Source organism: Podarcis melisellensis, assembly GCF_964234715.1.
Source record: "Podarcis melisellensis genome assembly, chromosome: 1".
Lineage (NCBI taxonomy): Eukaryota > Metazoa > Chordata > Lepidosauria > Squamata > Lacertidae > Podarcis > Podarcis melisellensis.
The window spans coordinates 43,568,646-43,585,181 of record NC_138528.1 but is presented as its reverse complement, the minus strand read 5'-3'; the positions used below and the strand labels follow the sequence as shown (position 1 = coordinate 43,585,181).

The window sequence follows — 16,536 nt, the reverse complement described above, 5'->3', positions numbered from 1 at the left end:
GAAGGGCAGCCATTTCTTTGAAGAACGTAAGCCTGTTGCATGTGGTGAAAATTAGGGGTCCCCAGGATAATTCGGATAGCTTGTTTTCTTTTGATCATTACTCTCAGGTCCTGCTGTGCTCCATTACTACTGAAAATCAGTTGCCTTAGCACAAAGTTTGATGAACCTGAAGGAATGCTCAAATTTCTTTGGTTCTTTTTATATGATTGATTTTTCTGTGTTTTTATATAGAAAAACAGTTCTTATATTTATCTGTAAGGTGCCTTGAGTCTTTGTCAGGGAAAAAGGAGGGTGGTTGTGTGTGGGTGGGTGTGTGTGATGTCTTATTTTATTCACATCAGCCCAAAGGGTCATATTATATGGAATAAACTTTTGGCAGGCTAGCTGCAGCCAATGGCTCAATATTGTAAATTAATTTATGAAATGAAGACTTTCTAATTCCAACACTTGGCATTTATTGTTATACTTTATGGAATTACCTTTATGGAATTACCTTTGTCATTTACAGCCTTGTATTATGGACCAGGTAGTGACTGGGATCATCTACTCCAACTTAGCGTGGGAGGTACATATTTTCTTTATCATGAGCACCTGCCAGCATCAGAGCCCAACTTCCTGTTCTAGTACATTATATCAGCATTTGAACTGCTGCAGATATATCATAACCATTCTGCTGAGAACCTTTACCCCCCCAATATTCTAATGACCTTTTCCCTCCCCGGCCAGTTGTAGCGTTTTCATATAGATTATAAATACTTTCTCACTGTCACAGTATTCAAAGGTCATTTTGAATGCCAGAATAAACCAGCAGTTCTGGAGTAAAAGTGTTTATTCTATTGAATGGTGTCTTGCTGGCTTTCAAAGGGACATCTTTACAAGGCTGGGTAAGTTTAGACTTCAAGGAATTCCTTTGCTTTCTGTGGATGGGGCAAATGAGGGTATAGGCGTTTGCTTGAAGACAAATGTTATCCTTGCGAGAAGGTATGTTCTTACAAGTGACAGACGAGATGTTCTAAAAAGAACTGACAGTCCTATTGTATGGTACTGCATGTGCAAAAAAAAAAAAGGAATTGAAGAAATGACAACTAAACTAAATAATCAACTAAATAATCAACTAAATAATCATTTTTAGCTGATTTTGGTTGACAAATGATCCAGCCATTTTGCCGGGACCAGAGGTTAAGGAAGAGAAAGGCAAGGAGGATAATGTATCTTCTTCAGGAAGAAAACAAGTACTGAGGACTTCACAAAATGTGTGGGAGCTGGTGAATTGTGGGCAAAAAATCCCTCCTTCTGGGAGTTGCCTTGAAGGGTGAAAGGGCTGCTTCAGAAAGTTAGATTTCTGTAGCTTTTTGAAAACAGTTAATTCTCCCATTGTGCAGGAGGACCACTGAACTTGTTGTGGAGTCCTTTGTATGAACTGAAAAGCAGGGTCCCAGCATTTTGTCTTCCCAGAAGTACGTGTCACTGGGATATATTTTGCCAGCAAATAGTGACTGTCATCATTTAAACAATATTTGAGCACACTTCATAAACAGTGAATCAGGTCTGAGGCGGCTTTGGTTGTGGTTCATCTACCACATCCCCTAAGACCAGATCTGACCACAAAGATCTTTCAAGCACCACTATTCAGTTACTGCACCATAAAAGCTGGTTGTGGGGAGCCCAAGTACATTTTTGGGTGAACCAATTGTGTCCTGTGTGTTGGATTTGTTAAGTAAGAAATGATGGCATCACACACAAATGCTAATTTTTCTGAAGTTTTGATGAAGCTAATCATCAAAGAAATTATTTTTTATATAGCAAATAGTAACTAACCTAACCAAGTTCATATTACAAATGGGGGAAAATAAGGAAAATGACTTTAAAACAAGGAGCATCTCCTTGGTGTACAAATTAGCCAGGCAGAATGTTGGTGTCTTTCTTCAGAAAGCACAATTACTTAGAAACTAGTGCAAGTGGAACCAGAAAAGCAGGCTGTCATTAAGAGCAAACTGAGTTAATATATGAGGCTTACCAAGGAGTCCAGCACTCTTGCGTATACCTCTCCTCAAGCAGGGGCCCATCAACAGGAGGCAGCTACTTGTTTGGAGAGCCCTTGCCCTCAACTCAATCTCTGGAACTGCTTCCAAGATCTCTTTGTTAGCAACAGGAAGCTTATACTGAGCCGGACATTTGGTCCATCTAGCTCAGTATTGTCTATTTCAAGGGTTCCCAAAGTATGGTTTGTGAACCACATTCAGGTGGTCCCTGGCATGTCTGTAAAAATAAAATTATAAACCATGCAGCTTCTAGTACGGCCTGTTACATACAACAAGCAGGGAAATCATGAAGTGTTCGACCAAGACCCTCAGAAATATTCAAGCAGTCCATGGGGGCCGGGAGAGCTTGGAAACCTCTGGTCTAGATGGGCTGGCAGCATCTCTTCAGCTAGACTGGTGACTGGGGGTGACCGCCAAGACCACATAACACCGGTCTTGAAAGACCTACATTGGCTCCCAGTACGTTTCCGAGCACAATTCAAAGTGTTGGTGTTGACCTTTAAAGCCCTAAACAGCCTCAGTCCAGTATACCTGAAGGAGCGTCTCAACCCCCCATCGTTCTGCCCGGATGCTGAGGTCCAGCGCTGAGGGCCTTCTGGCGGTTCCTTCATTGTGAGAAGAAAAGCTACAGGGAACCAGGCAGAGGGCCTTCTCGGTAGTGGCGCCCGCCCTGTGGAACGCCCTCCCATTAGATGTCAAAGAGATAAACAACTACCTGACATTCAGAAGACATCTTAAGTCAGCCCTGTTCGGGGAAGTTTTTAATGTACAACATATTAGCATATTTTTGGACTTTGTGGAAGCCGTCCAGAGTGGCTGGGGAAACCCAGCCAGATGGGCGGGGTACAAATAATAAATTATTATTATTATTATTATTATTATTATTATTATTATTATTATTATTATTATTCAGGGTTTCAGGTAAGTAGTCTTTCTCATTCCTACCAGGAGATGTCAGGGATTGAAACTGGAACTTTCTGCATGCAAAGCACACTACCACTGAGATTGGCCACTCCCCAAAATTGCTAACACTGCATTCTTTGGGTGCAATCTGAAGTTCTTTATCTTTCAATAAAACCAGAAAAGTGAATAGAAGAAAGGCATGCCTACCCCCACTATTTCTTTTATTTCAATGTTGAAAAGCCAAAGCTAGTATTGAAGTTTTTCTCATTACACTTTTGTTAACACTTTAATCTGATACCTTTCCAAAATGTATTCAGCTTAATAGAGATCTTCCTTGGTTGTTCTCAGCTTATTAGTTGATGGGTAGCAGCACCCACTTCATTTTGGCAAGAAATGCATTGCAGGAGGTGTGAAATTGGCTCTGACCAAAGAGGAAGTGAAATGGAAGAACGTGGGCTCTCAAATTTGGCTGGTAGTTTTCTCTTGAATGCATAATCTGGTGCACATTCCTTGGCTTCAAGGAGAACAAGAAAGCTCAAAAATGCAAGAGAATTGGCAGCAAGCAGGGATGGGTGATGCATGGTTATTTTTGGATGAGTCATGCTGGAATGTTTATGTTTTTAGGGCACCATGGAGGAAGAATATGTACAAGGGCAGTTCAAAAAGCTGCAGGAGCAGCGTATGACCATGCAGAAGAAAACATTCACCAACTGGATCAACAATGTGTTCTACAAACATGGTGTAGGTACTTTCCTCAAGCTCCTTCAGATGTGATCAGCTTAAAGACTTCCTTGGTGGAGTGAAAAACAACTCATGGAAAGCCCCTGACAAACTTTATCCATACAATATCATTAATTGCGAGCTGAAGCAGTAAACAATGCATTTTGAACTTCCATTGACATCTAAAGTTACCTCATTCAAGATGGCTGCAAAACAAATACCAGCCTGGGCAAAGCATTAGTGCAGCACCTGGAAACATTGTGCCTTAGCACAATATGCTATTACTTAAACATTTTAGTGACTTGACAGCTGCAATTTCCTGGTACAGGTAGAATTTCCACAGCTTCTCAAACTCTGTAGGGTTTCAGTCAAGGCCTTTTACCCATTCAGCTGTGAGTCATCAGGTTGTACTTGTCAAGATGTATGTGTCATCCTTAATGCTTTAGTTTACACCAATTACAAGTTAATATAATATTTATGACTAGGCAGTTAATGTTTTAACATCAACCCAGAAGATATTTCAGCTGTCAGAGCTGGACCAAGACATTTTAATCATTCATTCATTTACAGTAATTCCATTTATGAATTGCTCCCTCAGAAACATCTCAAAGTGATTAACAGTGACCGCACCAATAATGAAAGCAGTAAAAGTATTTTAAAAACCAATTCAAATCCAGTACAGATAAAGACTGCAGTGACAATAAAATCTCCACTTAAAAGGCTTTGACGTGTACCAAAAAGATGCTAGAGGTGGCACCTGTCTGATATGCGAGAGAGAGGTTCACAGTTGGTGCTTCCACACTAAAGGCCTGATTCCTAGTTGTAGGGAACAGACTTCTGGATGAGATGGTATCTGCAGGAGGCCCTATCCAGTAAAAGCACAGTGATTGGTTGGGAATTATAAAGGGCGAGATCAGATATCCAGGTACCAAGTCTGGTATCAAGGTTTTGCATACATGTGCTAGCCGCCAGTGTGGTGTAGTGGTTAAGAGCGATATACTCATAATCTGGAGAACCGGGTTCGCGTCTCCGCTCCTCCACATGCAGCTGCTGGGTGACCTTGGGCCAGTCACACTTCTCTGAAGTCTCTCAGCCCCACTCACCTCACAGAGTGTTTGTTGTGGGGGAGGAAGGGAAAGGAGAGTGTTAGCCGCTTTGAGACTCCTTCGGGTAGTGATAAAGCGGGATATCAAAACCAAACTCTTCTTCTTCTGCTTCTGCTTGAACTAAGCCTGGTAGTGAATCAGCAACCAGAGCTACTGCTTTTTGTTGCAGTATCTGGAACAAAGACTGACCTTTTAAAGTTGCAGTCAGCAGCTCCAAACTGTTGCTAAAAATGTGTTTTAAATGAAGATTCTGGCAGCGTATCAGCCAATGGATTGAAGGCTGCAAATATTCCAGTCACCCTTTTAGCTGACTAGAATAGGAGATATTTGTCAAGAATCCATGGAGGACACCTGTAGGTAAAGGAGAATGGAGAAGTTGTTCAGACCTACTTATAGTTTCTTTCCATGTGCCGTCCTGTTCAGAATATTAAATGATGTGAATTTGCTCAGAAGCAAATAATTTCTCTCTTCTCTTCTCTTCTCTTCTCTTTTCTTCTCTTCTCTTCTCTATGCCAGTCAAACAGCAATTACAGCACTTGCTTGCCATTATTTATCCTTGTATGACATGCGTCCATGTCATTAGCTGTGAAATTTTGGCTGAATTCTTTGATGCTTCATTTTGCAGGTGGACATTAGGATACATGATCTCTATACTGAACTGAAAGATGGCATTTATCTCCTGCAGCTGTTAGAGCTGCTGGCTGCTGAGCAACTGCCCAGACCAAACAAGGGTAAAATGAGGGTTCATTTTCTGGAGAACAACAGCAAAGCTATCCAATTCCTCAAAACCAAGGTGAGAATGTAAAGGTACAATGCAGACTTGTCAGGTTGCAGGACAGTGTGAGGTTGCATATTTAGAAATTTATGTTTAGTCTATATGCCGTCAGGTGTCATTGGTACACAAATTTAAAGAAATTCTCTATAAGAGTAATGTTAATTAACAGTAATGGAACAGTTTTAAACCATTGTTTCAGTCCCATAGAAAGGTTAAAATCTTCCCCCTATTTCTTTTTTAATGTTGGAGATAGTTGATATATTTTGATAATTGTGTGTGTTCTGTGTGAATTAGGTACTTTTCCTCAGCCATTCTTGGCTGCTTATAGCATATCTAAAAACATAAAACATCAAGCATTAAAAACCTCCTGATACAGGGCTGCCTTCAGATGTCTTCTAAAAGTTGTATAATTCTTTATTTATCTCCTTCACATCTGAAGGGAGGGCATTCCACAGGAAGGACGCCACTGCCAAGAAGGCCCTCTGCCGAGTTCCCTGTAACTTCGCTTCTCGCAGTGAGGGAGCCACCAGAAGGCCCTCGGTGCTGGACCTCAGTGTCCAGACTGAATGATGGGGGTGGAGACGCTCCTTTAGGCATACTGGGTCGAGGCCGTTTAGGGCTTTAAAGCTCAGCACCAATACTTTGAATTGTGCTCGGAAACATACTGGGAGCCAGTGAATTTCCTTTAGGACTGGTGTTATATGGTCCCGGCAGCCACTCCCAGTCACCAGTCTAGCTGCCGCATTCTGGATTAATTGCAGTTTCTGAGTCAACTTCAAAGGTAGCCCCACGTAGAGCGCATTGCAGTAGTCCAAGCGGGAGATAACCAGAGCATGCACCACTCTGGCAAGACAGTCCGTGGGCAGGAAGGGTCTCAGCCTGCGTACCAGATGGAGCTGGTAGACAGCTGCCCCAGACACATAACTGACCTGCGCCTCCATGTACAGCTGTGAGTCCAAAATGACTCCCAGGCTGCACACCTGGTCCTTCAGGGGCACAGTTACCCCATTCAGGACCAGGGAGTCCTCTACACCTGCCCGTCTCCTGTCCCCCCAAAACAGTACTTCTGTCTTATCAGGATTCAACCTCAATTTGTTAGCCACCATCCACCCTTCAACCGCAGATTGGCAAAGTTGACTGGAACTGATGGGAGTTGCAGTTGAACAACATCTGAAGGGCCATAGGCTGACCACTTCTGCTTTATCCACCCATCCCTCCATCCGTTCATTCTGCAAAAAAATTCCCCATGAGTTTCCAGGGCAGGTTACAACAATGTAAAAATACAACATTGAAACTAGTTAAAACAAGTTTTAAGCCTCAAGTTGTAGAAAGTTGTGTTTTTACATTGTTGTAACTTGCCCTGGAACCTCATAGGGTTTATAGAAACAAACTGACAATGGTAATAATTGCTGAAAAGCTACATTTGTGCATTTAACAGGTACAGGTGAAAGTAATTGGACCTGAGAACATTGTAGATGGGGACCGAACTCTTATTCTGGGTTTAATGTGGATAATTATCCTCAGATTTCAAATTGCATCCATCAGACTTGATAAGGTAAAACTGTTCTTTGAAAGCCTTTGTCCTCTTTGCTTTGTGAGAATGATCAGCTCTTCTGTTGTTCCAAAATGTCCTTGATCCCTAGCAAACTGAAATTTGACTCTTAGGTTTCTTATTAGATTGAAAGTCTAGTCTAAGTAAAGGATTCAAGTGTTTGCATGTGAATAGGGGAAGTGGCAGAGAAAGAGCCTCTTTACTTGAGGGTAATTTAACTTTAGCTACCACAGTAACACCCCACCACCACCAACTGTAACATGCATCTAATAATAAGTGGTTAATAAACTGTAGATAGAAAATGCCTCACTAAATTTATAATTATAAATCCTTACATTTCAGTTTGTGTAATTAAAAAAAAAAGGTTTCATCCTAGAGCAAACTTGTGATATGTTGGATATGTTGTTGCATGGCAGATTTTCAGTTATATATGCAATTGTCCTTTGAGGTTTTTCTCCGTGGTGTGTTTCTAGGAAGAGTTTGGAGCTAAAGCCAATGTCCTTTCTGCCAATGATGCCCTGCTGGTCTGGTGCCAGTATAAGACTGCCAGCTACCCCAATGTCAATGTGAAAGACTTCTCCAAAAGCTGGAGTGACGGGTTAGCCTTCAATGCACTCATTCATGCTCACAGGTAAAGGAGAACTAAGAGATCCTGCAGCAGTAGCTCAGACTTTAATGGAGAAGGTGGTCAAATTTGACAAGTTGAATATTTTTTTGCGGACAATATCATGTTAGACAAATGGAAATTATATGTTAATGAGCTCAGAAAAGTTGCTAGAGATAAAAGGGTGCTTTTCAAAAAATGTAAATTGGATTCCACAAGGATTAGGATGGGTTGGGATAAAGAATTGGGAATTTCCACACCCTTTGGTGCAGGACTTCTGAGCTCCCAAAAATAGGTTTCTCTCTCACCTAGCCCTTAACATCAGAAGCCAAGTTCATGCCCTGACACCAAAACCAACCTTCCTTGTTGCAATAAGCTGTTAGGGGCTTGAACTGGGCAATAGGACTCGTTTCTAAAGTTCAGATTTCAGTTTCTCTTCCACCTCCCATGGTGTCCTTTGTTCTTCCTCTCTCTTGCCACCACCTCCCAGGCAGCAAGAAGGGAACAGATGGAACCCTTATGCTTTCAAAACAAAAGAGAAAGAAAAGGGGCCCATTTATTCCCTTGCTAATACCTGATCAGATTTCCTGATCAGCCTTAGTTGTCCAGAGCAATGAAGGCGGTGAAGGAGATTGTCTGGAGCTCTGCTCCACAACAGCACCCCGTGTTAAAGAATAAAGTCATTTTTTACAGGAAGGATGTTGTGATGACTGTCATTGAAATAGTGTCATTGTATGCTCACTTCCTCACCTACCGGGAGGAGCTGGTCCCTAGATCTCACCCTAGCAGCACCCCCCACAATGTGGTCTGACCCAAGACACACCAGCAGCTTCCTAGCTAACTGGAGATTGAACTCAAGTCTTCTAAATCCAGTTGTGGCTGCTCTATGTTCTTCCCAACCTCACTTGCCTCTTTTAACTACACGTACTAGAAATTCCATCAGCTGAACCAGAGGGAGAGATTAGAAATGGCCAACCAACACCATTCTTTGGGCTCTGCTGAGAGACCAGCTTCAATGGAGTCTTCCTCTTTCTGAACCACTTCCATTTCAGATGGCCATCTGAGAACAGATGCCTGAATCTGCTTGTTTTCCCTTTTCCACCTATTCCGTTTTCCTTATAGGCCATGTCTTTCCGATTGCAAACCCATGGACCAGGGTTGCCTTGTTTTCATTTGATCTGATGTAAGCCCCTTTGACTGAAGAGCAAAGCAAAAGAATTGATTGAATAAATAAAGGGTAGTGAATGGAAGATTGAAATGCACTTTAGGTAGTATTTCTCAAGCACGCTCAACTTTACATGCAAGTCTTGGTGTGCACCTCATTTCATTTTTGAAACATAACCTTCCTTGTATGTTTCCCCATCACCCCTTCTTTCATCTCCACAGGCCTGATCTCATCCAGTACAGCTCGCTGAGGCATGACCAGCCCATCAGTAACCTAAATAATGCCTTCACTGTGGCAGAGAAGCAGCTGGGAATCACAAAGTTGCTGGATGCTGAGGATGTGGCCGTGCCATTTCCAGATGAGAGATCCATCATGACTTACGTGTCATTCTACTACCATTACTTTTCCAGGCTGAAGCAGGACCAGACTGTCCAGAAAAGGCTCACCAAAGTCAGTGCACTGCGGTCACATAAATTAGCATACCCTGTCTCTCAAGTAAATTCTCTCCACAGGCTAAATCAGATGGTGGATCAGTTCTAACATATGTAATCTGTGGATAATGCCAAGGGCTTTTCACAGGAAGAATAAAAGTCAATATATTCCTCTACATTCAGCTTAAGGAAAGCCCTCCATGGTCAAAAGGCAAATGCTTATGCAGTAGGAAAATTTGTTGCCGTTTGTTTCCTTTGCATAGGGCAAATCTCAGCAGGTTTTCACCATTTTTGGCTCACCTTCATAAAAATAAAAAAAATCAAGGGCACCATGGACAAGCAGGCAAGTCCAATAGGATACGTTCTGGCTGAAGAACTAGGTAGAGCTTTGCAAGTGCCAAAGGAGCCAGCCAGAAGCCTTATTAAAGAGGAACCCCAAAATCTGGGATCTCCTTCAAACTGATACCAAAGTTTTGTAATTGTTTTGTACCATTCTGTGGAGCCAAAGCTAGCATGGGTATTGCACAGACCCCTCTTTGGAAGGCTTTCACAGATACAGTGACCATGTAAAGGGACAGAAACACACACACACACACACACACACACACACACACACACCTTAGTACACATGCTCTTCTACATATCCCCATATATTCCTACATTGCAGGTGGTTGGACCTTTGCGTCGCTTACAATTCTACAATTCTATGCTTCCATGATATTCCCATTGCAAGTTTTAGAAGAACCTAAGACTAGCTCTGCTGGATTGGACCACTTGCCCATGCAGTCTGCCCTCCTGTTCTCACAGTGGCCAAACCAGGTGCCTATTGGAAGACTTCTAGCAAGACCTGAGTGCAACTGCAGTTCAGAAGCATACTGCCTCTGACAGTGGCCGTGTCCTTTGTGTGCTTCTCGCTTTAATGGTTTTCCTTCCCACTCCGATTCTCTCTCGGGGTTCTTTCATGCAAAGCCCTTCTCCTTCTCCTCCCTCTCTTCCTAAATAAACACAGGGAGACATGATAATCTCTCACTGACCTCAGTCACCCTCAATAAGGCAGCTCTGAGTTCCCTAATAGGATTGCGGCAGGGAAGCCTCCCTTGTGTCAAAGCAGCCTCAGTATGCGCTAAGGCTAGTGGGTGACGAGGGAGTGCAGAGGGAATCCATGCGGTGAGGTAAACCTCCCTCCCCCACCCCTCTCCAGTGACCATGCATTTGTTAGGATCCTTCAGCGAGAACTGGGTGCGATGGCAGAACATACAGAACGGAGCCCTAATGCCCCAGGCAGCTTTTCCTGCACTCAAGGTTGGTGCTGCTGTTTTGCTCCTTCTCCTGCCCGTAGCTGGGCTTGCTTTGTTATTTGTGTGCTCTGAAATGTATGCAAGCAGATTAGCACTTCTAGCTCATTGGTTTTTTGTTCAGTTTCAACACCTTCCTCATTAACGCAAGGAAACAACTGGGGGTTGGCCGAGGCCTCCTCGAGAGTGACATGGAGCGTTGTCCTGCGTTGTCTGTTGTAGTTTGCTGTAGTTTGGGGCATTTCGCTTTGAGCTCTTTCGAAGCTAGGATTAAGAAGTGGAAACCAAAAATAGCAAATGAAAGGGGAGGGCAATGTGAGAAAGATGGTTACTTTTTGCACTCTGGCAATGCTTCCATAGGGTTTGTGTCTGGTGCTGAATGAACATGACTGTCCATCAGTCCACACAGGGAAGGTGCAGGTATTTTATGCTTAATGCTGATAGTTCAAATTAACTAACAGTATTAAGGCTTTCTCCGGTAATGCCAACCCTTGTGTTGGATGGTACCATGTTACAGAGTCCCCTCTCATCATATTCTGATGGGTGCTTCTGATATTAGTTACGGGAAGCAACTTTCAGGCCACTATCAGAGAGTTTTGACAACAAATACTCTGCTGTAAAACTGGATCCACGCACATCAAAGAAGTGTTGCAATTAAACGCGTTACAAACTTTGTATGAGAAATCAGGTTAGCAAAGACGGAACTCCACAGCGCCATCTGGTGTCACAGTGTTAGAATGCACAAACAACGCATATAAAGTGTTTTTTTGTTTGCCAGTGTAGCTGGGTCCCGTGTTTAAATTGAAATGAATGAATCCAAGAGTCTTCAATAAGGTTGTGGATTCCTAACCTACAGTCAAAAACAGAAAATTGCAGACTGGTGGAGGGGGTGTATTTCCAGATCTTTGTTTAAATAGTAGCAGTAGTAGTAACAACAAGGTTCAGCAGCTGAATTGCAGAGTGTGGGTATCAGAGTTTGGTTATTTATGGTAAAACATGTGGTGATAACTTTGAACCCTGCACCTTAAAATACCAGCAGCACTATTTAGTGAAGTACTTGCCTCTTTCTCTGGTATTAAAATATGTCGTGAGTCCCAAGGAAGTATTGTGGAGGGGGTGAGTGGATCCAGAAAAGACATAGAAGGTGCTCTAAGAGTCGGTGCTGGACGACCCTAAGTAGAGTCCCAGTTGGCAGCAGGTCTTCAATTCTAGGCTTCAAGAGGGGCCTGATCCTAGCAGCAGTTTGGAGAAACAATCCCCCAGCAATTTGAGGAAAGGAGATCTGAAGGGCTGTGGTAGTGATGAAAGAGTAGGCCAGTGTGGTGTAGTGGTTAAGAGCGGTAGACTTGTAATCTGGTGAACTGGGTTCGCATCTCCACTCCTCCACGTTCAGCTGCTGGGTGACCTTGGGCCAGTCACACTTCTCTGAAGTCTCTCAGCCCCACAGAGTGTTTGTTGTGGGGGTGGAAGGGAAAGGAGAATGTTAGCCGCTTTGAGACTCCTTAGGGTAGTGATAAAGCGGGATATCAAATCCAAACTCTTCTTCTTCTAGGCCTCCCCTAGTTGTGCCATGGCCTTGAAGCAAAGTGCCATGGCCTTGAGGCTTCTAGGACTGCTTTTGTTTTCCAGATGTATTTATTTCAAATATTTATATACTTCTATACTTCTGTTCTTTAGAAAATATTCTCAGGTTATTGAAAAAAATTAAATAACACAGTGTATAAAACAATAAAGCAGACAAAACATTGAACTCCACAAAATAGGATTCTACCCACTCAACACCCACACAAATTCCACACCCACTAATGCACTGCTACCTCAGTCTGCATAACACCTACACTTGCACACAGACTTACAGGCAAACACACACACACACACACACACACACACACACACCCTCACTCTTAACAATTACTGGTCTCAATAATCTTCTGGGTATATACAGAAAAAGACTGCACTACCACACCTGGCAACCTTTAACACCAGATCTAACCTCTACCCACCCCAATAAACACCTCTTACCACCCTCACAAACACAAATTCAGATTTAGATGTGGTTATTATCTGTGGCTAAGGAACAAATCTGCCATCCTAGTCTCGCCCAAAGCCTGGATTGACTGGAGTCAGTCATAAAACTATGCTAGGTTATATGATTAAGTATTTTGTTTTGCTCCCTCCCCCCCTGCACAGATTGTGTTCTTCCTGAAGGAGACGGATGACTTGAAGTTCCAGTATGAGCAAATGGTCTCAGAGCTCTTGAAATGGATAAAGCTCAAAGTGGTGGAACTGGACGATCGCTTCTTTCCCAACTCCCTCAAGGAGATGCGTCTTCTCATGGGCAACTTTAAGACCTTCCGCGTCGTGGAGAAGCCTCCCAAGTACCGGGAGAAGGGAATCATTGAAGCCAATTTCTTCCACATCAGAACCAAACAGCGAGCCCACAACCAACGTGCCTACCTGCCTCCTGAAGGAAAGACACTGAGAGATTTGGAGAAGGAATGGGTTGTTTTGGAGAAGGCAGAACACAACCGAGGAAAAGCAATCCAGGAGGAGCTCTTGAGGCTGGAGAGAGTTGAGCAACTGGTCCAGAGATTTCTGAAGAAAGCAGCTGTTCGTGAGGCCTACTTGGAGGACATGAGAGGGATAATAAAGAAGCAGAACGACTGGCAGCCCGAGAGTGTGGAAGAACACCAGGCAGCCACAAGGAAGCTTGAAGCCATTGAGGCAGATATGCTTTCCCGAGACCTACGCTTCAAAGCACTGTCTAAGATGGCTTCAGAAATCAAGCAGGAGAACTACCATGGCAAGATCCAGATTGAAAAGAAGTGAGCTGAAAAGTGGCGGTGTGTGGTTTGGGGAGGTGGGAGGAGCAGGAATAGCTTTAAGGAGAATTAGAAGGACGCATAGAAAATAGTTGTGTTGGTAGCATGAATAATGTAGCTCCTCTTTTCAGAAAGGGAGCAATGATAGAGATTAACAATAGCGATGGATTTCACCACCATGCTTCATATTCGTGCTTTTGAATAGACAGTGGACTGGTTTTTTTTAAAAAAGAGAAACAATCTTTTTTTTCAAATAAGAAGATTTTTCAAATAAAATATTGGGAGAAAACCCTTCTCCATGTTTCATCACTGGGTGAGGCATGTTATGGGTGACACAAGGTTCTTCTGTGCAGTGTCTTCCCATTGGCAGAATACAATCCTCTTAGAATTGTGGTTAAAGCCAGTACTTTTTTCTGTGGTTAGTCAAGGGTACACAGCACCAGCTCCTTTTTTTCCAGAAGAAAAGCACTGGTTAGATCCAACATTTCGATCATTTCAGTGCCAAGCTAAGAAAGACCTTTTGGTTTCCCCAGACGTTTTCAGTGGTTTAGTTAAACCAACTAGCCACATGGGAATCATGAGGGAACTTGACAAGGGCCTACATTTTCATTGTTTTCCCTGCGTTTCCTTGAAATACGTAGTTCTGCTCAGAATCTTTTGATATACCATGTTGTTGTTTTCCCTCCCATCCAGGCAAAATGACATTGCGCATCAATGGCAAGACCTTATGACCCAGCTCCAGAGACAAAAACACTCCTTGGGGGTGATGCAGGAAGGCCTGGTCCTTTTGAGGGACATCAATACCATTACAGAAGAACTAAGAGGGCTGAAGGTATGTCGTGTTATACATTTTGCATGTTAACAAGCACATTGTTTTAGTGACAACTAAAGACTGCAATTGATGTCATGTTGTGAAAGAACATTGTGTCTTCAGGTCTGAAAATAGGCACATAGTCATTGACATCCTAGGCTTATTTATTTATTTATTTATTTATTTATTTATTCTAATAATAATAATAATAATAATAATAATAATAATAATAATGGAAATAAATAAATAAATAAGATAGATTTAGGCATACGATTGTCAATACAAACTTCATTTTCCAGGGACAACTAAATGGAAAATATTCCATTTGCCGGAATAATAGAATACGGACTTGAGGCTAAGAGCTATAGATTATCGGCATGCACAAAAATCTGTTCATTTTCCTTTGCATTAGGTTAAAAGGCCTGTTTCTTGCAGTGAAAGCCAGTTACGTGGCGAGTTCCCGCCTCCTCCCATAGAAATAAAGACACAGACACAATAATTCAAGTTAATGGGTCAAATTAGGCCACAACTTTATTGATTACATTGAGTGGTATTGGCTTATGCATTGGTCCTACAACTAACCGGCCTGGCCAGTGAGGGTTAACCACCAGTGGGAGGAGTCCTGCTGAGGCACATCAACTAGGACCTCCCCCGGGGCCACCGCCGTGGGCCTACACCTCCATAGGCTTAGGATGAGGCCACGCCCCCTGGAATCCTTTACCGGACTACCCTTTATTTGGGGGAAGGTGATGGCGCTCCTTCCCCCCTTCATCTGCATAACAATAAAACAGTACCCCCACCAATGCCTAGCCGCCAATACCGTGGAGTTGTGACGGTTTGCTACAAGGTAGGCGAAAACCAAATGGCTGTTGCCAATCTGCCAGTTGGAAAAATTCCTACCAGGCTCCTTGACGGTGACCAACCGAGGTTCATAGCAATGTCCGAGAACCTAGCCTAACGGGTGGGAGGGGAGGGAAAACCAGGTCAGCTGTGGTGTGGGAAAGAGGGAGACCCTTGGCCGCGCCAGAACTAAGTAGGCGAGGCCACGCCCCCTGCGCCAGCCGATTGGCTGGCTTGGGGTATGACACGTCCGAGGATTCCCTGCTATCGCGTGGGGCTGAAGCCAGCCCCCACAAGTGTGGGGGAGGGGCGTGAAGCCCGCAACCCCACCTCCTCCCTAGCTCGGAAGTGGATTTACATATAGATTATAAAACTGAATCATCCATACAGAGGCAGTGCATACAGGCTTAATTTGAGTTTAAGTTTAGCATGGCTAAACTTAAGCCAGGAGTACCATATAACTGCCTTCCTTTATCATAACCTATTTGGTCCCACACTTATGGGATTAGGAGAATTCATATCAAAGGACATGACTTCTAGGCAGTCTAGCAACCAGGCACAATACATGTCGGAAACTAAGCACTGTGTTTATTATCGCTATACCCGTTTGTAATATGTACTGTATGTAGATGGAACTTGCATCTTTCCTTTGAAATTAGTGGGCCTTGGATACCATCTGTTGATTCCTAGCTGACATTGGGTGTTAATTTACCACTGCATGAATATAACAACTTGATAAAATGGGCATCAGTAATATTCTGCCAATAGTGTAGACTCCTGCACTTTAGTGCAAGTAACCATTCCCTTATTCTTCTGATTGTAAAAACTCCTCTCAGAAGTTGAAAGGATTATTAGTTTTATAAGTGGCTACATGCACATTATGGTAAATTTACCATCTGATAAATAGTCAATTTACCATCTGATAAATAGTCTTTGCGCAAGTCCTTGAGGACAATAAACATCATTTCTATTTCATTTAATTTCCAGAGTTTAGTGAGTTCCCAGGATTGTGGTAAACAACTCCTGGAAGCAGTAGATTTACTTCAGAAGCATAAACTGGTTGCCTCTCAGATCTCTTCCCTTGGGGAGAGGGTCAAGCATATCACTGAAAGAACAGAAGCGATTGTCAAAGGTAAATCGTTCAAGCCAGATGTGCTTCGAGCTAAACATCAGATGCTCCAGCAGCTGCATCAAAACCTTGTGGATCTCTGCAAAACACGGTAAATTTCTTGTTTTTGTGACTCAGTTCTTCCTGAGGAGGCTGGCCAATTCTTTTATTTAAGAAATTCAGGAGTAGAATATCCTAATTGTGGGATGTCAGGGGTGTTTGTATGAACCCCCACAATGAACATATAACAACAACAACATTTTTTTATTTATACCCCACTCATCTGGCTGGGTTTCCCCAGTCACTCTGGGCGGCTTCCAACTGAATATTAAAAACAATACAGCGTCAGACATTAAAAACTT

General features: G+C 43.0%; 1 protein-coding gene across 2 annotated transcripts in view; it reads left to right on the top strand.

Moving 5' to 3' along the window:
• The first annotated feature begins 782 nt into the window (after positions 1–782).
• SPTBN5 (spectrin beta, non-erythrocytic 5) overlaps positions 783–16,536 on the top strand; it is a 101,086-nt gene continuing 85,332 nt past the window's right edge. For both annotated transcript variants that reach the window (XM_081889483.1, XM_081889484.1), the window contains exons 1-9: positions 783–884; positions 3,570–3,686; positions 5,397–5,564; positions 6,985–7,101; positions 7,572–7,729; positions 9,089–9,317; positions 12,784–13,418; positions 14,109–14,247; positions 16,054–16,286. In XM_081889483.1, coding sequence (XP_081745609.1) covers positions 3,576–3,686; positions 5,397–5,564; positions 6,985–7,101; positions 7,572–7,729; positions 9,089–9,317; positions 12,784–13,418; positions 14,109–14,247; positions 16,054–16,286 — 1,790 coding nt within the window. In that variant the 5' untranslated portion in view covers positions 783–884; positions 3,570–3,575. The remainder of the gene's footprint in view (positions 885–3,569; positions 3,687–5,396; positions 5,565–6,984; positions 7,102–7,571; positions 7,730–9,088; positions 9,318–12,783; positions 13,419–14,108; positions 14,248–16,053; positions 16,287–16,536) is intronic.